This window comes from Gymnogyps californianus, chromosome 3 (genome assembly GCF_018139145.2).
Source record: "Gymnogyps californianus isolate 813 chromosome 3, ASM1813914v2, whole genome shotgun sequence".
Lineage (NCBI taxonomy): Eukaryota > Metazoa > Chordata > Aves > Accipitriformes > Cathartidae > Gymnogyps > Gymnogyps californianus.
Window position 1 is genome coordinate 123,930,447 of NC_059473.1, and position 20,919 is coordinate 123,951,365.

The 20,919-nt window shown below is 43.5% G+C and overlaps 1 protein-coding gene across 1 annotated transcript in view; it reads right to left on the minus strand.

Moving 5' to 3' along the window:
• Positions 1–20,919, minus strand: part of PKHD1 (PKHD1 ciliary IPT domain containing fibrocystin/polyductin) — a 262,741-nt gene that overhangs the window by 171,806 nt on the left and 70,016 nt on the right. Inside the window, 1 exon segment of the mRNA XM_050894040.1 lies at positions 4,671–4,821. Within this exon segment, the coding sequence (XP_050749997.1) occupies positions 4,671–4,821 (151 nt within the window).

Sequence of the window (20,919 nt, forward strand, 5' to 3'; positions counted from 1 at the left end):
ATGAGGGCCTAATTAGTGTCCAGGACAGGTGGAGACAGACTCAGCAGATCCTTCCATCCCATGGTTAGAGGCAGCACCTTCTTCCCTGAAAGGGGCACATCCCCTCCCTTCCATGCCAGCCAGCGGAGGAAGGGGACGGTGCTGCATCGGGTTTCAGCCCAGTCTCTGCAGGAGCTGTGTGCAGTTCCTTGGCCGGGATTAGCTTCCACCGATCTACTCATCCTGCGACGCCCCAGAGGAGTCTCAAGAGCTACTGAAGTTGCAGAAAATCAATTTCATTGGCAAGTGAGAGCCCTGGGAGTCTAATGTACATGCTGTAAGGCTATCCGAAACACAACGGGAAAGAGAAACCTGCAGCCCATACCCAAACATGAACCAGGGTTTACAGCTGGTGGAAGAACTGAAAAAAACATCAAATTCCTACAGATTCGGGGCCTTAAAATCCTTCCTCCGGGAATGTCCAGCTTTGCGAGTTGCACTCTACTGAATAACACTGAATTCCTGCAAAAAAATATAATAACAAATTAAAGAACTGATGCCTTTCATTTTTTTCCATGAAAACAGCCAGGACTTTAAGGCTCTGAGACTGTAATTATTGCAGACTTGGTACACCTCACTGTAACTACGTAGGAAAATATCACACAGCGACAGGGAGAAATAGGGCTGGCTTTTCTTCCTTTTAAATCTCAATTAAAAAATACATTGGATGAAATTTCCCATTAGCTGGTACTATTTGTACATCCCATGTTCTTTCTTTAATTAAAAAACATGCTTATTGCAATACTGCCAGAATCGCTTTTACGGTATTTTAATTGTAATGTCTCTGCCTGATTAAAAAAAGAAAATATGAACTAGAAACTGCCTGCAAAAAGTATCACAATGCACATCCCAAATGGGTTGAGCAAAATGGCACAGAAAACACCGCAACACAAGCAGTTTCCAGCCGTGCCTACTGACAAGGGATTTTAAAATGGGTTTAAGGACTGGTTGATGCCATAGACAGGGAAACAGAGGGAAAAGCTTTTTCCTTCTTTCAGCGAATCCAAACCCAGTCTTTATCAGCAGTGACTGAAGCACTAGTTATTTGACAACTACTTATGCAGGTGTATCAGCTAATATTTGATGCTTTTTGCCAATAGCATCAAAGCCTAGGAAAAAGTCAAGCAAAATTAACATCTGGGTTTCTCTCCTCCCCAGATCTACTCGCAGGACCCATTCTAGCCACAGTCTGATCTGAGCATGGATTACAAGAGATTCAAAATATCGATGGATAAGCATTGCTCTTCTGATGTGGGTTCAAAATCAGACAATAATTAACAATATCTTGAGTATCTTTGGGGTTTGTCAGTTCTCTACTTTTTTTCTGGGATCTCATGGTTTAAAAAAAAAAAAAAGCCCAGATTAGCTGTGGTATTTTGGAAACTGAATGCACAGTTTTTAGAGGCAGAAACCACAGATGAGGTGGGTCAGACCTTTCTGAAAACCTCAGCCTGGAGTCTGACCCTGGAAGAGGGAACTGGCATGCTGGTTTCAGCAGGACTGCTAAGATACAGTAATGATACAAATGATAGGGGACAGGAAGAGCTGTGACAAGTGATATTGAGGCTTTTCTAGAATAGGGGCCAAAGCAATCTTCTCCCTTATGCCTGCAAGGACGGCCTTCTCAAAATTGCTATTGCAAAGGCAACTGATCAGGTGGGGTCTTCAACCCCACCAAGGTATACTGGCAGCGTCACCCCAGAATTCATCCCCAAGGTACTCCTGAAAGACCAGGCAGCTTTTTTGGTCTCCAGACCTCCCTAGAGCACTATAAATTCAGACAAAGTCAATAGCACATGTCTGAGGTATCAAGCCATCAAACACAAAGGAGTTACTCCAGTGTAAGCTCTGCGCAAAGGAAATTCCCATCTGTCCTGGGTTATCATAAATATTTCCATACTTGTGATGTTGGGATTAGAAAAATAACTGCAATCTGCTGAATATACAGAGTTATCTACAATCTGTCTATCTGGTATCTCCTCCCCAATCAGTATTGTCTGAGCAGTTTCACAGTCTGGCTATTAAACTTTCCACTGCCGACAACCACGTGTTCATGCTCTGCTTGTTGAGGAGGAGGTAGAAATTGCTGAGCCCTCATGGCAGTGAGCAGGACCCAGCTGCCTAATCCTATTTCTCTGTTGCTTTGGCCTCCAGATCTTCTGCTCAGACAGTCTGGCCACTACCAGAACCACTATATATATTTGGCTATATGTTAATACAGCCAAAGCAGGGTTACTTTAAGGCTGCACGTGAAGCTGACATCCTTGTTATAATACTCTTTAAACAATTTCTACAATGTTGAAATCATCATAAGGAGAAAACGCAGGGGCAGTATTCAAAATCCGCATGGTGTCCTAAAAAAGGGGAATTTCAAGAAATGGGCCTGTAAACATGTGTTGGGTTTGCTAGATACAGCACCAGAAAATGGGCAGCATCTTCGCACAGGACTCAGTAGCATTACAGCTTATTTTCATCCATAAAGTCTGTTATATTTTCAGCTTGTGAGCGCACAGACAGACAGATGCTGAGTCATGAAAGCCAAAGGGAGCAGAACTACCATTTATCCTATTCTCCAGCTCCGACTAAGAAAAACTCTCCGGCTAGAATAGGAATGGGATGCTTCAATCGAAGCACATATCTACACCCGCCTACAGGTTAGGGGCTTATTGTCATGCCCATCTTGCAGCTGGGGAAAGTTGTCAATTATTTGACACGCTCACAGGCTCAGTAGTTGCTACTCTAAGGGGATCACCTAACTGTGATTCATCTTAAGATGGGTATCTATAATACCTAAGATGAACAAGTCTTTGGTGGCGTGTGTTTCTCTCTGTCAATACAGGAGTATAAACAACTCCCCTGAGATGGACAACTTAAAGAAAGGTAAGGTTAGGAAAGATAAATCTCAGTCTCATATCAGAGTAGATCTCAGCATGTCTTGACTCCAGACCTAACCAAGGCTAAACAGCTAGCAGCACCCATGTAAGTGGGGGTGGATGCAACAAGGAAACTTCAGCAAAGATGAAGCTCAGATAAACAATTCCATGTAGGTTTCTGCTTCTAAAATGTTGGTCCTGTGTTTGGCATGTAGCAACGCAGAAAATAATAGCATCTAGAATATTTTAATGCTGCTTTCCTAACTGAATCCACATTATAAACCAAGCTTCTTGGAAAACATGATAAAGGGGAGAAATTATTTGAATGTCAGATGAGCTGAAGCCATAAAGATTACTGCTCCAGACTTCATTAAATTCAATCAGACCTCCGTTTGCTTCATGAATGCTGACTCATAGATCAAATGTGCCTTTGAGTAGGCCCAAAGTTCAAAGGGTTTCTGCTGCAATATTGTGCCCCATTCTTCACAAAGTCAGAGTCTGAGCCCCAAAATCCTCATCCAGATTTGCAGCCAAAAGTCTCAGAGATCTGGGGCTCTGACCTATCTCCTCTACTGTATGTCATAATCACAATGAGGTTAAGAAGAATCTTGCATCACACAGATTTAGGACTTTCACTGTGGAAGAGGGAAGAAAATTGTACTAAAACGTTTCACATTTTTTTAATCTCAAATTCTTACTTGATTTTTTTGCTTTTTTTTTAAAACAGGAATGATGCCTGGTGTAGCAATTCTTGAAAATCTCTGAACGTAGACTGAGCAAGTTCAATCTTTTTTGGAAATGTTCTCACAATAGGGATAAACTTGTAAATTTTTTTTTTTTACAGAATGATCATTCAAAGTTAGGTTGAAGCGGAATTGTCAAATGCATGTTTTTCATCATTGTCTCAATGAAAAACTAGTACCTTTAACATCCTTTTAATAGAAAATCATTTTTACCAGCAAGGAAGATCCAGGTCCTTAAACATATAAAACTCCTCTTTCCATTTTTTGAGCTCCATTTCAGCAGAGGCTTACACATAGTCTTAAGTTTGAGCAAGCAATTTCACCAGAACAACTCATCCACTTAATGCCAAGCATGTGCACAACAGTTTTCACAACCAGGGCCTTGTTTCCAGGGAGGAATATTTCTAGCACTGAATTACAAGTAATTTTAATACTTACTTTGACACTGACAGAGATATACCTCCTGACACTTATGCTGAATCTACCCCAGGGTACATGAACCCTGCAAACCCAGGGTTTCCCCCCATAATTGTGCTCGGTTATTTACTCTTCACCAGCCCGTGCTCTAGGATCTTGGATTATTTATTACATTCGGTAGCTGTGGCCTGTAATTCTGTAACATCATTAATTTTGTAAAGCTTTTGTAACACGCTTGCCTCAAAGATGCCAAACAAAACAGAGTTGATTATTGTTATCAGCACTGCCATTATCACTGAACGCCACTCAGGATAGCAGCGTTTTCAGTAGCTGGGGGAAAGAAAAAGAGAAAAAAAAGCCTTCCTACTCGTATTGTCATTATGCCTCAAACAGCATAAACGATGCCTTCTGCATACATAATAATTAAATGTTTCCCCCGTCCCCCATCACCGTCCTGTTGTATCTACCCACAGCAGACTCAGCCTGCCTGACCAGGTGTCTCCCTTGATGCAGGAGCTGGGCAAGGGAAGGGGTGATCGCGGCCATGAAAAACTCCAGCCCTGGAGGAACAAGAACACTGAACCCCGCTTCTGCAGACCTTTGAGATGCAGCAGGTTGAGGTTGGCGGTGGTGGTCCCCAGCAGCAGGGTCCAGCCTTCTTCTATCGTGACGTTATCGCCATCTCGCGGCTGATGGCCAGCAGGCCAGCTGGAGTCCTCGTCCCACCGGCCACAAAACTGGAGGGCAAGCTGGAAAGAAAAAGACCCAGAGAAGTTCAAAGCTCACCCCTTCCCACCCTTCAGGAAGCCAGCTGGCTGAGAGCACAGCGGAGGAGATGCCAATGCCACGCCGGCTACTTTCCCGGCGGGACCCCACGTAGAGCGAAGGGATGGAGGGACGTTGGGGTTGGAGAGGTTCTCAGCCTTCAGAAATGCTCGTCATGATTTAGGGGTTGCCCCTTGTCTCGTTCTGGTCTGGGTAACGAGGGGCTTGCTGCATGTCTGGCTGCGGGAAGTCTGCAGGTTTCCTGGTGTGTGTCTCTCTCTGCCTCCCGAAAAGCAGAACTGCACGTTAATTCCTGGCAATGTCATAAAAATAGCCTGAAGAGTTTAGAATTAAAACATCCTGCTAGATGGGCAATATTTTGCTTTACAGGCTTTTTCAAAGGCTCTCCTGCCACTCGACCACATTTAGAAAGACATTTCTCCTTTCAAATACCTTTTTAGCTTTCTCAGCTTATCCGGTATTATCATTGCCTCTCCTTTGATGGCTTGCACATCAGTTCCAAATAAAGCACTGATTAACTTGAAAACAGCGAATAGACTGACTCGTGACAAGCAATGGCGAAATGATGCCTGCCTGTTTTGAGTCATGGTTCTTCCTCACCTCTAAACTTTCAGCATGCACTTTGCAGCGAAGGTTTGACCGATTTCTTGAGGAATGTGTGCATATTTTTGCATGGACATGTGTGCACAAGTGTGGACATAGGCATTCATAACATATTCTTTTGGACTCACATGTGAACTAGCAAGAACAGCCTCAACTGATCTGAGGTTGCGGGGGGAAACCAGACATGGAAATATTTGTGGTCCTCACTGGGTTGTGCTAATCCAAAACAGCAGTGGAAAGAATAACCTCAATACAAAAGCAAAATATAGTTACTCTATTTTCAGTCAGAGCACATCATGTGCACGAAAGCTTTTGCTCCGGAGCTGCAGTTTAGGTGAATTAATACTGGTGGTGTTATGACAGTTATTCTTTTGACTGTGCTATTGTCAATTTTAGCTTTATGTGCCTGATGTTTTATACAACATTTCTCATAGCACCTAGAGCAGTCAGATAACTACTATATGGTGACTACCGTCCTAATTATTTACACCAGGGAATGGGTGTTGGTTCCCAGGCTAAATGATACAACTGGTTTATGTCCATCCTGTCTGTAGGGTATGGATGCTGGTATTTTCTACCCTCTGACCCGTTCTACGATTTTCCTACAAAGGGAATTACTTGGTTCAACTTAGACTGAAGCCTGGGACTGCCTTAACACACATGCAGTGAAATCTCTGGTGTCAGGAGGAGTGAACCACTTCATCATTACAGAAGTACAGATAAGCCTTCACATCTGTACACAGCTGTTACAGAGAGTACAATTTCTCCATGGTTGCTAAGTGTAATAGGACAAGTTTCATCTTCATTACTTGCAAACATATATTTATATATTTCAGAGACTTAGGACAAAATTCCAGTTGAAAGGACAGATGTCTTTATCAACTGTCTTTCCAGAGAGGCTGTGAATTTCTCTTCACTGATAGTGCTTTGAAGCAGATTAGATAAAATATGCAAGGGCATACAATAGATCCACTGAAAAAGGAGCTAATTAAACATGTTTTTATCTCAGAGCAGGAGACAGAAGAGGGTACAGCTCATGGAAAGGCACACATTTCACAGATGCACTGGTTAACAAGCCAACTGTAGCCCAAAATGAAAAATTCCATAAACTCCTGTCTGGCACAAACTCAACCAATGCCAGCAGCAAAACACTGCATGATGCAGTTGTGAAATGATGGGATCCATCAGAACATTTTGTTGAGAAGGTTTGTTAAATGGCTTAAAGTCACTCTGACGTCACTCTAACCCTCTGAAGTCACTTAGAAGCCTCCAGTTAACTCTAATGGGAAAGCAAGGCCCTGAGGAATATACCAGGTTATTGTTCTTGCTAGCACCAAAAACTTAGTAAGCTGTTGATAGAAGTCTTGCAAGAGTTAAGAAGAATAAACTCCTCTTCTGAATTTGACTTTTGTTTTTTTAAGATGGTTCCCCTTTCTAACTAGAAAACACCCTAGTTCTTCGTTTAACGTTCTCTCTATGTAACATCAGTGTTTAAGCTTTTTTTGCTAGGTTTCTGCTGTGACTTCTTAGAAGACTCCGTACCCATTCAGTTCTACCAATACCTTCTGGCATAAAAGCTAGTAGCTCATACATGCCAGTATAATAAGGCACAAGAAATGGTTGAAACCATCTGGGAAACTAAGAGCTATTAACCATCTTAAGAACGTAACTCAGAAAAGACACAAATATGCTGAAACCAAGTGCTCTGTTATTTAGATGACACACGTGTCCACAGTAAAAGGCAGTCCCTATACCATCAACCTGAACGAAGACAGACAGATTTTGTCGCTCAGAAGAAAGTTTACTACCCAAGAATGACTACATAGAGGCAGAAAACAAGCTGGCCAAGGTCATAAAAATCTCTATTGCTCCACCCAGTCCGTACCTAAAGTTTTCCAGTGACAAGATGCCTGGCTTAGTCTGCTGCCATGTGCACCACCTGCATGTGCGTCTTTCAAGTGATTTCTGATTTGTATTCTTTTTTCTTTTTTTTTTTTTAATAAAAGTAAACAGATGAACATCAACTAATAACACAGGACCAAGAGCTGTTTATAATCACTTGTACCATTCTTGCATTATCATGGAGAGAATAAATCTAAAGAATCTGTCTGAAGAGAGAAAAGGGGGTTTGCTCAAGGAAAGTACTTTAAATTACCACAGCGCAGAAGAACGTACAGGGGTGTTAGAGGGAAAGCAGCTCTGCAGGAATTGAGGAAAGACGTTGAACTGATGGAAGGAGATGAGATAGCAGAAGATTATGTTTGGTGACCCTTCTCCTGCAGTCCTACACCCTTCCCTAAGATGAAAGAGCACTTCCTTAAGATCTTTGAAAGAAGAAGGTGTGGTCTAGTGCAAGGCTAGTGAAATGGTCAGCTGCTCTGAATCACAAGTACAGTTTGCCCGGACCTTGTGAATCCCATATGATTACCCTCTCCCTGTTTTCTGGGAGAAAAGCACAGTGCAGTCTCCAACAGCAATGGACTTTCTGAGTTCCTTTGCTGAACAGTGGTGGCTACGTCCAGTTCCTATTAAGCAGCCCATGGTAAAATAACATGGACTAACACACACATAAACTAATTGCACACCCCTCATCCAGCAGGGTGGGTGACAGACTCACCGCTTTAGAAATCCACGCTCTCATCTGGTCCTGCTAGTTTCCCTCCATATGACCTTCGGGAACCTCCTCAGTTATCATGCCTATCTTGTCTAGCTGCCCTGTTATCAATATGGGACAGGTTGTAGCCCACACTGACCCTACAGACACCAAATACCACCATCTCTGCATGCTAAGGGTGGTATGGGGGACTTTGCTGCCCTGCAGGCTGAGCATGCTCTTACAACCACTGGGGTGGACCAACTCACTTGAGACCCCAAAGAAAAAACACTGAGACAGCCACCTTATCTCTTGAAGGTCTGTACGGCTATGTCCTAAACACCTTCATCATGCAGAGACTCCAGCTCCTTTCCCTCTACCTGCAGCTGAGCAGGATAAGAACATTCCCCTCACTGTTTTTTCATAGAAGCAAGACTCTCTCCTGTTCCATTTTTTCCGCTGCTTGGCACCCAGTATTTGACCTATGGTGTTTAATTTAAACAATTCTCGGTAAGACTGCAGAGCAGCAGCAGCTGCAAGCGCCAGGGTCATGGCTGAGCGCCCATCCTGTGCGTGCTTGTTGAATGAACCAGGAGGAACCCGCAGAGCCAAGGAAAGCTGTGATTCAGCAGCTGGCAGTGGGCGTTTTCCTCCTGTGCTTTTTCCAGCTTCAGCACTGGGCACAACAAATGGCAGGGAGCTTGAAAGTCAGGGTGGGGGAAAGAAGAGTTGAAATAAAACAAGCCCTGAATGGTGAAGCTGGAGCTGGCTGGCTGCAGCTGCTGCAGGGAGGTGGTAGCTTCACACTCTGGCTTCAGCACGTACCAGATAGTTGGAAAGACGAGTTGGAGGAAACAGAGCTTATGAGACCATAACATCTCTGCATCCATCTCTGTCACTGTCAGTGCTAACACTTGAACGTGGCCAACTTCAACTAGGTTTAACAGGAGGAGTGAGACCACAGAGATGCTGTATTCCTGCAAGGTTCATGAAAATCAGTAGCTAGATTGAGGCAAGAGACTCTTCTGGTGTTTTCCCCAAGGACACATAAACTGAACACTTAAAATGGTCACTGAAACTTCTGCAGGATGTGCCCTCACATCAGACATCCATAGGAAACCCACCCTGGCAACATTTCACATTTTGAATCCAGTACAGCAGATGACACTAACTCAGCAGGGAACCAAACCTGCAAAATACGGGCAGAAACCCCAGGCGGGTGGGAAATCACAAGCACTGGGAATCCCTAAGGACCAGTTGTTGTTCCTGGGGTACCAAAGAGCACGAGGACCAGGGAGGTGATCTGACATGAAAATTCAATGAGCAGAGTCCTGCAATATCTTCCCACCTCTGACATCCACTTGGTGTGTGTCATGCGCAACTCATTTCAAGCCCACACCTTATGTACAAAGCCCATAACTTGTGTATAACACAGGTTCATTTTGGGGGTGTATCAACTCCTTCCCCATTAGGGCTCCAAAACAATGAATGAATTATGTAAAGACAAAATAATGTTTTAATAGCATACAACGAAAGATGCACAAGCTCCTTGTAATTCAGCACATTATCCCCTTCCTCCCTGCTGCACCTTCTTTTTCCGTTTTCAGGCAGATTTCTTTCCGTTTTATGTTTTTAGCTGCTGCTGTTGTCAGCCAGCCTGGGGTTGCCTTTATGTCAGCCTTTGGGGACATGATCTCTCAGTACCAGTTTCTCAGCTTGTGCCTGTGACTACCAGGGCTCAGAAACAGCAGCAGCAACTGCAACAAATGAATAAATAACAGTGATATACTTGCATTCCCACACAGGCTGGCAAACAGGGCACAAAGGGAAGGGATTGTAAGTGGCCACTCCTTCAACATTTGGTCTAAATTTTTGTAAATGACAATCATTCTATCAACACAACACATGTTTAGCTGGTGATTTTTAACTCCCTCTTCCCCAAAATGCAAGGTTTGGGCTTAAAAGGGTTGAGAAACTCCTGTTTAGACACAGTATACACTATCTGATCTCACTTTGTGGTAACTTTACAATTTGTTTTGTTAGGTGGAGTTTTTTTAGAGTACGGTCCCACAAAAGAGGACTGCAACCACCGCTATAGACACAAAGACAAGAGCTCTCATCCTCTGACCACAAAAAGACAGAAATTTTAAAACCAAACTGAGAACCAGTGGTGTAGTTAAACACAGACCCTGCTTGCTGCTGTGCTCAACACTCTCTCTTTTTCTGGGCTGTGGGTTTCAGCTGAGGGTTATCTGCGACATGGCCACGGAGAGAAATCTGAAGTCAGGCAGGTTTTCCCACCAGCTCAACCCCCGGCAGCCAGGTTTATCCTTTCCCCCAGACACATCCGATAAGACACGGAGCACAGTGCTGCTTCTGCACGACAGCAGCCTGCTTGCACATGCAAGAAACTCTCCCAGTTGCTCCCTATGATCTCTGGCAGGAAGGTGCACCCCTCCTGGCGTGCACAGCCGCGAACGAGCAAAGGTTTCAAACGTTGCAGACACAGCAGAGATTGACACCCACAAGGTAGCCTTTTCCTTGGTGCTGACAGATTGCCATTTAACCAGCAAGTACGGAGAGCAAGTGTTCCTGTCCTCAGTCACCACGGAGAGACAAGGTTAACATTTTAAGTGATGGAGTACAGCGTATATTTCCCCACGCCATAGACCCAGGACTCCACGCCACATTTGAAAACACTTTAATTTCAGTGATGGATACAGGGAGCTCACTTTCCAGGCTGTGAACTCTTGACAGCTCCTCAGTTTAATGCATCAGGAAAAGATTTACACCCCTCACCCAACCCCCATCCACCTGAAGGAAAGAAAAACCTATATTTGGAGGAGACAAAAGAGGAGGGGAGGTATTTTATTACACTAGATGTCTTTTACAAGGGAAGTATTTTCAGCCATCTGCTCTAATTATTCCTCCTGTATTGGCCACCATCTTCATGCAACAATAGAAATAATTATCTCCTCAAGGGCAAAAAAAAAAATATATTTACAGAAACAAACAAAAGTTGATTATTTTTAGCTCCTAGGGAAAAAAGAAACAACAAGCTACTTCTTAATGAAGGAGCAATTAGGAAGGTGGGTAGAACATCTATAATTAAAACAGACAAATTGGTGCAGGCTCCTCCCTCCTACACATACTTGAAAGGGATGCAAATGCATGCTATTTGCTAAAGTCAGTGGAGTTAGCGTGCAAAACTCTGCCCAATGCCCAAAGAAGCTGAACCTGTCTCTTGGCATCAGTCCCTGCCTCTCCTGCTTGTAGGACCTCTAACCCTTTGCCAAATTAACTGAAAAATGTTCACCACAACTGTAAAGTCATAGAATTTTAGTTGGCATGGATAGGTCTTCCTCTGTATAACCAGCATCCCTGAGACAAGCATGATAAGACGCTCTTTCATCCTGCTGTTATAAGAACAGTCTCCTGCACGCACTTCATCACTCAGTGTAAAAAATGTCCTTTTTTCTATATAAACCAAAACCAAAAGAGGACTCTTGAAAGTCTTTTAATTCCTGGCAACGTATAAGGATTTTGCTAGCAGAGAGAATGAAGGCATATATATAGCTTCATGGGAAAGATGGAATAGGGTCATCCCAAAGAGGACGGAAAATACCTTACATTGTGCAAAAACAAGTATAAGCAGCAAGAAAAAAATATTCTCTTTACCAACAGCACAGTGCACTACCTTATTTTGTGGACAAATATATGTATTTAGACATCTACATAGAAATGAGTAGAATTTAGTTGACTCTGCTATGAAATCAAAGAACGGCCAAACTGAAGCTGGTCAAGGCTAATAATGAATGTAGAAGTTCCCAAGGCTTCTCCGAGCAGTCTCAGGATGGAGGGTACCATCTAATGCTCATTACAGAAGCGCAGCAAACAAACACCAACTGACAGGGAAGAGCTGCAAACCAGCACACTGTGAACCATTCTCTACTCGAGGCAATTTCCTTCCCATTCCAAAAAGGCCAGTTTTCACTATGGAAAAGCAAACAAGACAGAGATTAAGAGTTACCAGTTTTTACAGCGTTCCTCTTGCCCAGGCAGCAATTTCAGAGAAGTTGCCTTCAAACTTTAAAGTAGCCTGTATTGCATTTCTTTGGAAATTGGAGTGCCAAAGCAGTCCAGTGGATCTTACAATGTGATCAGCAACCCCTTAAAGGACTTTCATTCACGTGCACTTCACTACAGTCCTCCAAATTTGCCATTGATTGAGGCATTTCCAAGGAGCTTTCTAAGCTGGAAGTGAGAGAGTAGAAAGTAATGAAAGGAGAACTTCTGGAGAAGTTTGCAATGGAACTTCTGGAGAAGTTTGCAATGGACAGTCCACTTCCATCCTCTTAGTAAAAGCCCCACATTCACCTCGATCATTTCTGTTTAATCTGGTTCCATTTGGAAAGTCCTTTGAAAGAAGAACATGGCAAAAAAGGGAACATATTTCAACTTCTCTAATTTCTCCCAGTCTTCCCTCAAAGAAAAGACAGCCTCTTGGCTCCTAGGAGTTCATCAGCTTCAGACCTTGAGAAATTTCTCACCCAGTTCAATTCCATGTGATGACGACCCTGAAGATAACATGATCTGACCACTGAGCTCCTTCTTCTCTGAGTGCCAGTGTTAAGACAGTCTCAGATGCCAGTTTAGCAATGAGTAATAGGATGGTAGTTTTTAGATGTTGGTACAAACTGCCTTGGCAAAACAATGAGGAATTTTACTAATGATCCAGAGGCATGAAAGGAAGTTCCCCTCAAATTCATGTCATGACAGAGACCACCCATGGTTAACTCAACTGAGCAGACACTGGTAACCAAACTGGGCAACAAAGGTAGACAGATAATGAGACGATCTTCTTCCAATTTCTGAAAGAAATTATACAAAAAATGGCAGGAATGGTTGTGCTCGAGTCACAGATCACTAAGGAAGTAGCCTTACACACATTAAAAAACAGAAGGAAGGAAAGATATCTAGAGAACTATACAATGGGAAAAAATGAATCATTTATGCCAAAAGACAACATTAGCCCCAAGAAGACTGGAAGTAACTGTAGCTATGAATAAACTAAGGATGGAAATGAGCAGAATGCTTCTGACTGTCCGTGCATTGAGAGTCTGTAAGAGGTTTCCAGAGGGACTAGGAGACCAAACTGGGTTTTCCTTTATGAATTGGCACGCTTGGCATGATTGCCTGTGATAGAACAGGCCTAGAACATAACCCAGCAAACCCTTTCCAAGGCCACAAGATGATATTTTTATGACTATCTGCATTATCTGCTGCTATATAACTTCTCTTTACCCTTTTACTTCAGCTCTAAAATGTAGGTGGTATTATCCTACCTAAGAGAGCCACATAGCAGTTCCTTCATTAATGACTCCATAAGCATTGATACAACAAGGATCAGGGCCGGGCACGTGGCTGGATGTATGGTGCACTATCCAATACCTTTATTCTATTTGAATAGAATTTATAGATATAGATATATCTATTCTAATAGAATACAGAAATAGTTTTATTTCTAATTGAGACTGTCTGTACCTTGAGTTAGAAAGAAAGGATTACTTTTCCTTTTTTCTTTTTTTTTTTTTTTTTTTTTTTCTTTTTTTTTTAATTTTAGCTGTCCTGCAGGAATCTTTCCGACTTCTGCTGTGCTACACAGGCACAAGAAGGGAAGAATCTGGCTGGGCATGTTCTCTACGGGACTGATGAATGACCCTAGTCTCTCTCCAACTATTACAGGATAAATCTGTTTACACACAAAAAATTGACCTGGGCTGGTGGGGTGGGACTAGAACCAGGAAACTGGCACGTCCCAGAGGTAAAAATGCATTTGCAGCCAACAGCATTAGTAACTCAAGACCATAAACAAGCCACACCGTCATTAATTACTCAGACAGGGGCAGCCGCAAAAGCAGTGAGAAGACCCAAAAGCCAACTGTAAAAGTTCATCTAGCTGATTAGTTCAGAAAAAAAATGAGTGGGCAGTTTCGGAGGTCAGAGCCCATGGCACAAGTCAGTCTCAGACCAATTTGCAACTGGACAATGGCATGAGAAACAGCTTAAATCCTGTTTAAAAAAAAAAAAAAAATCCCAAACAACTAAACCAGCGAAACCACTCAAACAAACAACCACCAAAAAAAGGCTTTTCCAGCAGGGGAGTAATCACTGCAATTTCCAAGCACAGAAGGTAAAGCTCTTTGCACCAGAGGTATTTAATTAAGGACATGGAGTATTAGTTAGATCTAATGGTGCTTTCATAGGGAGGGCACTGAAAAGACATTGCTGTTGTCAGGGGGTGCATGTCCCAGATACAGCTCAAGTCAGCTTCCTATACACGGGCAACAAAGCTCACCCAAATACAAGGTAAAATACCAAGTAACGGGGGGATACGAGCAGTATTAAGGCGCTCCATAATTAAACAAACCATGAGACCCATGGGAAGGTCCAGGTCTATTTACTCTCACTCATGTGAGTCCCAAAGTGTTGTTCTTGGGTCTCTCGGCGTCTTTTGCAGGTTATGGTGGGAGGTGGATCCTAGAATCAGAAATCTCAGCTTCAAATATTAAGGAAAACACCCTGGAAGCAGAGGAAATGTCTTGGAGCACATGCAAAGCCCTGTTTCACAAAATGCAATTTATCTTTACAGTAACTCATTGCTAATTCACAAGAATCTTCCTAATGTCCATTTATGGCCAGATATTCAGAGACAGTTAATTTCAGTGGAAACTATCCCAGTGCAGAGTTTTGATCGCAAGCCCAACTTGCATGAAAATCCTGTACATGTAAACACGTTGGGGAATTCGTGCAATCTTCCAGTTTAGATACAACACGACTGGTTTTCCCTTTCCAGAGCACAGTTAAAGGGCACACATAATTTACACATCTCTCTAAACCAGTGATTTCTCAAAGGATGAAGGCTTCTGAGACAAATTAAAAATGGCAATTTAACGGTAATGAGAAAATTGCAACATCAAGTTGTTTACACAAGCAGAATAACCAAGCCCGATGACTGTGTTGGCCTTTGCAGTATGCATTGTGCAAATATTGTCTCACAATTGAATGATCTTGACTTACTTTAACTAATCCGAGAGCAAATATTGCAAATACAAAGATTAGCTTAACAATTTTCCAACCACCTGCAGGAAAAGAAATCAAATTACGTGCCTATGTGTCAGCAAGAAGGATTTCTGAATGAGCACTACAGTAAATGGGGCAGGAGGAATGAGGCTGATGCACCCCAACAGTGTCAGTGGAAATCTGATGAGGATGGGGTTTTTGGATCAGGCAGGAGAAAAAAACCCTTGTGAGGGTCCCAAATCAGCCGCAAGGGTGGGCTGGAGGTCAGAGCACTGGTGTGGGATCCAGCCCCTGGCTTTCACGCAGCTCCTATGGAGGTGTAGGGAATACAAGTGAACCGATACACAAACCGTTGCCACTGCAAACCTGGTTTGCAAGGGGTTTGCAGTGATTTACCAGGCGAAGACTGAAAAGTGAAGTGGGAAAGTGCTGCACGTAGGCTACAACTTGGTATGTCCTACACATAAAATAAAGCATACAGAAAGCAAAAACACACAATCCAAGGACAAACACTGATACTGCCATATATGCATCCACGTCTCCTCAGCCAAAGCGGCAGGGCTATTCAAGTGACTGTAACTGGACACGTTTCTTCTATTCTTCTACTACAATTTTTTTTCACTATTTCATTAAAAGATCCAGGCATATCTTGAACAACACGTCATTGTCATCACAGTGTTGCTCCACTGAAACATCTATTACCACTGAGAACATTTTAAGCAGCACCCAACTGAAAGGTAAGAGGCTTTGTAACTGCTACTGTTGTCTTATCACTTGTATATCCTCCCTCTCAAATAGGATGACGTTCGCCCAGCCATAGCTCCTTCCATCCACAGACCCTCAGAACATGATGGAAGGAGGGACCTGCTAGGAAAACTATAGGTTGCAATCCCTGTTTTGTTGAAGGGAAAACTGAGGTACTTGCTGATACCTTGTGTAGCAGGAGGGCATTGCTTCACTATCCTGCAAGGAAAACTCATGACTGGCTGCACCAGGTTTGGTTTCTGCTGAATCACTGCAGCAGCTTCATCAAAAGATTTTGCCTGATCATTTTCACCTGTTTAAAATGTATTTTTAAAGTAAATTCCACCTTTGAGAGGGAGCACCTGATTGGGCACAAAGAAATTTCTTCGGGCTGTACGGCTTTTCTGCCTCCCAGGGTAGGATCTGATGCAGACCAGCAGCGTTGAAAGTTATTACTCCCTGAAATCTGCACCCTTGCTCCGGTGCAGTGCCCTGCACAGAAGTAGGGAAGTTACTAAAGTCTTCATTTTATCTGTCAGAAGTGAAGTCCTAAAGGAGGTTAGACATTAACTGCCTTGGCACGCTTTAGTAGTAACCATCACCCTCAGCACTTGGAGCCAGGGTCTGCCATCCAGCTACTGAGCAGCACCTAAAACAACGCAGCTAACTTCACTGAAACAGCATAGTAGTGTCTGTTCCTAACAGCATGGTAATGCAAACCGTGCTGGTCAGAATCTGTCCCCCAAGGCTGCATCTGCATTGCAGGGATAAGAGCAGGTGTAACGCAGGTGTAAGGAGCTTGGCCAGCAGCGGAGGCACAGTCAGTTCTCTAAGCTGCACCATTGCCCCTCGCCTACGTTGTGCTATAGAGGTGCAGGATTTGGGACACCCAGCAGCCGCTGAGACCGTCCTGCTCCTGCAGAAGCGGGTGGCAGCAACCAGCAGTGCCGGTGGCAAACTTGTGCGATGGAGACCGGAGGGCAGTACCGGGGAAGCCTGCACTGCCCTTTCAATCCTGTACCTGCCCAGCAGGGAGAGGGTTTCACCCTGCACGGCTGTTATTTCAGTAATGCAAGCTTTTTAACCGGCTCAGCCTAATCTGCGAGCTTTCAGAGTCCGCTTTCAAATGCAATGTCCTGTTTAGTTTTAGCACATCAACAACATGCTTTCTTAGCCTATCTGTATGCATTATCTACTGCTGTAATGTATCATGTACTGAACTACAGCATCATTACAGGTAAGTGCTCAGGTTTAAATGCAAACGTAATTGCATAATGTGGTACAGCCAGGAAGAATAATGCAGGAAATAGAGCCAGCTCCATCTGATAGTGCAATCTGACTGGAACGCCGGCCGTTCGGATCAAACGCACAGCCCAGATGGGGCAACCAAGAATAAAAGTGCTTTGCGGTATCTTTATTGTCATCATCAAAAACACTTATCTGCCAGAAAGGTAAAAAGGTGAAGATGGGACTCTTACAGAAAAGGTCACATAAGCAATAGGGTAACACTGGGTTATGATGGCTAGGATATCACGCCTTTGCAAAGGCTACCTTTGCACTGTCACTTTGAGCTGAATTTTCCAAGTCCTAATGGGAATCTGAGCATTAAGTGACCTTAGAAGACTGGGAACACCCATGCTATTTCCCTGCAGTCAAGGGTGTCTATTTAATTGCAATAAATCCAGATAAAGGCTCAGATCCTACTGTGCAAGGAGCTGCACAAACATCAGGAGAACTTTCCTGATGCGAGATGCTTTCTAAATGAGGACATGTCTACAGCAGATATGTACACTTTAATACATTTATCTTATAAAGCTAAAATTAGAACTGATTCTCAATGGAACAGTGCTTCCATCTATTTGATTTTCATTTTTTTTTTCAGTAGTTTGAGCTCACAGTGGCACACGATAGGCAATTTCAGCAGGGGTGCAGACAGCACCGCAACATAAGCCGTAAGGCAGCTGAAGTTAATTTAGTGCACTTTGTACTGAACCGCTATGGCATGAACGACTACGCCTCCGCTGAAGAGCGGCATCACACATGTTACAGGACAGTAACGACTCTTGTCATTTCAAGAGATTTTAGCCCAAACTTCATTTAAATCAGACAACGAGATGAGAGAGTAGCGTGAGAGAGAACCTCTCGACCAACATGCTGCCCTCTGAACTGAGAGGCCTTTGAGTTGAAAGCACAAACTGCTGCTGTTTGAACTATAAAACCATCCCTTTGTCTTGCAGGGCTGTAACAGCTCATCTTTGTTGGGAATGCAGATCCCCTGAAATAATGTACACTCCATGGCTTTCACTATCTGCCTCCCACACGCATTTGTCTGCCTGTTAATCGTTTGGCAGGACATAAAATCCAGGGTCCCTTTCCCAAGGACCCTTGCTGGCACATCCTTACCCCAACATCTGAATGCGTTCAAGTGCTTAAGGATGCAGATGGGTGCCTAGTAGCATTTCCCAAAGGCAGATTTGAATTTGGGGAGAGATGGGCACAGTACTAGGGTACATACCCAAATGAGGACGTACGTACAGGAGGTGGAAGTGCCTCGGTCCAAACCCAAAAAGACCTATCCATTGCTAGCTATCACCACCTGGAGAAACTCATCCAAAATTGTTACCCCATGGTACCTGCCTTCAAGTCCCTCAGGTACCTGATAATCCAGCAACCACCTCTCCCAGAGCTGAAAATGAATGCAGGCTTGGGGCCATGCCAGTGATCAGCGACTGCGGTCCTTCCTGGCGGGAAATCTCAATTTCTGCAGCATTGCCTGGGCCATCTCAGCTTTGAAGCCACATTTTTATCTCCAGTGGCTCCATTCCCTGACTCACCCCAGTGCTGACCCCAGTAGGGTTCCCAAAAAGGCGCTGCAGAGCAACACCAACTGCCCAACAGCTTCTTCCGCATCAATTCATTTGGCACAGGGGGGTTCAAGACCACAAGGAGCTAAGTCCCAGGAACAGGAAAACATGGACAGACAGACCCTGGTTGAGTCATCCCTACAATTAATACAGAATTGTTTCGTACCTCTCTACCCAGCTTTGCATAGGTCAGTCTGAACATCTAAAGCCATGCTGCCTTGCTGTGCATGTCCACGTGGGCTTGCTGGTGAACTCAGGGAAAAGCTCTCCTCAACACTGAAAGCAAAAACTGCATCTTCCACTCACCAAACACAGGTTAAGGCAGGAGAAAAAAAGGCAAATGAGAATGAGAGAGTGAAAGAGTGAAAGAGTGTGTGTGAAAGAGGGAGAAGCATAATCCCTAAGTGGGTGAAGCTGAGCCTGACCCTTGATCGGAATCACAGACCCAAAGAAGATGTGTGAAAGCAGGAAAATAAATCAATAAGCAAAACGGCAATCTCTTTCCTCAATTTTATTTGAGGAAGTCAAATTTACTGAGCTCCTCACAAACTGTCTTTGGCTAAAGTCACCGCTAATGAGCTCTGACATTTGAAATTTAACTGAATACGAGCTAACAGCTCCCAGCCCTGCACCACCCATGAAGTTAACTGGGAATATTTTGTTAAAGCCGTAGACGGGCTAAACTGACGCTTTATTGAGAAGACGCAGCGTTCATAGAAAAGTGTTTATAACGTCCACTTCACCTGACGCTTCCCTGCCCTGGGATGTCTGCTTTTCTTCACGGGGACCACAGAGTGCTTAGTCCTCTCTGCTCCTTCCCATTGCTGTCGTAATTATTTGCTAGTTTTTACGAGGTAGCCTTACGATCCCTTAATGAAGTCCTTTGCTCTGCAGCTATTCACAAGGACAGATTGGACACGAGGGGCTTCCACTTACGGAGCTGCCAATCAGGGGAACGTACCCAGCATTTAGCAAGCAGTTGTTAAGTCAGTCTATCACCCAGCTATTACACACTCATCATGAAAACAGCTTGTTTTTACTGGCAATCACATAAAATTAACCCTTTCCTTAAAAACAGAAGCAAGGTTCTAGTAGATTAATTGTGGCACAGTGCTTGAACACACTGGTGTTTCCTCCTGCTACAGCAATTATTTTTTTAATTTTTTTAATAAACACTCTCTGAACTGAAATAGTACAGCAATTCATTTGTCCTCTAACTGTACACCTAGTTCACACTGTTCAGTCTATGAAAAACCTTGTGATAGCACCAACAGTAACAAAACCAGAAAAAAAATCAAACTTTAAAAAAAAACCACAACAAATACTACTCATCTTTACTCTACTCTTTACTTTAAATTCTGTACACAGGAGAAATCATGATACATGACAATTAGCTTTCCATCCCTACCAGTAGCTTACTACAAGACTAAACTTTTCAGGTTTTTGTTATCCTCAGGATCTACCCACTTTTTTTCTAAATGAAGCAAAACCAAACTGTGTCCCACACACACACACACACACACTCTATCCAAGGCTTCTTCTCACTTCTTGTGGATTGGATGGGAAGCCTGATCCTGCACTCACGGCTAGAGGACAGGCCACGTACCAAACTCAGCTCTTTAGAGCTACATCCCTGTAGAAGTGGGGTAATCCAACGCGCACCTTGCACCAAATGCCATAAGTGACAGAGGCATTACACTGTGTTCAGGTATAGTCTACAACCTAGCAGAAACATTGTAGAGACAGAAAGAGAAGGAGATCCTGCTCCTCTGCAACCCATGGCTAATGATAACCAGCCCACCTGAGTTACTGGCCCATATCCTGCCAGTGCGTATCCAAATGAGTAAATGTCCCTGAGAACTCAGAGGCTTTGTACACATGCAGCAAGTTTTTTCTCCTGCATAAATGTCTGTGAATAAACCGCCACTAATTAGGAGTGACTTGCAGAAACACGGAGCCACCATGGCACCTGACACATACCAACACACGTGTAGGCTCAGCAGTTGGAAGATTAAATCCAATCAATTTTGATATGGATGAGGGAGGTCATTGAGGGGAAGGTTTAAAATTTGTTCAGAACTGGGCATTCACATGGCAATCAGGGCCTTAGTGTGGATTTAGGTGCCTAAAATGAAACACCAAGAAAACATAAAAATAAAATAAAATAAAATGGC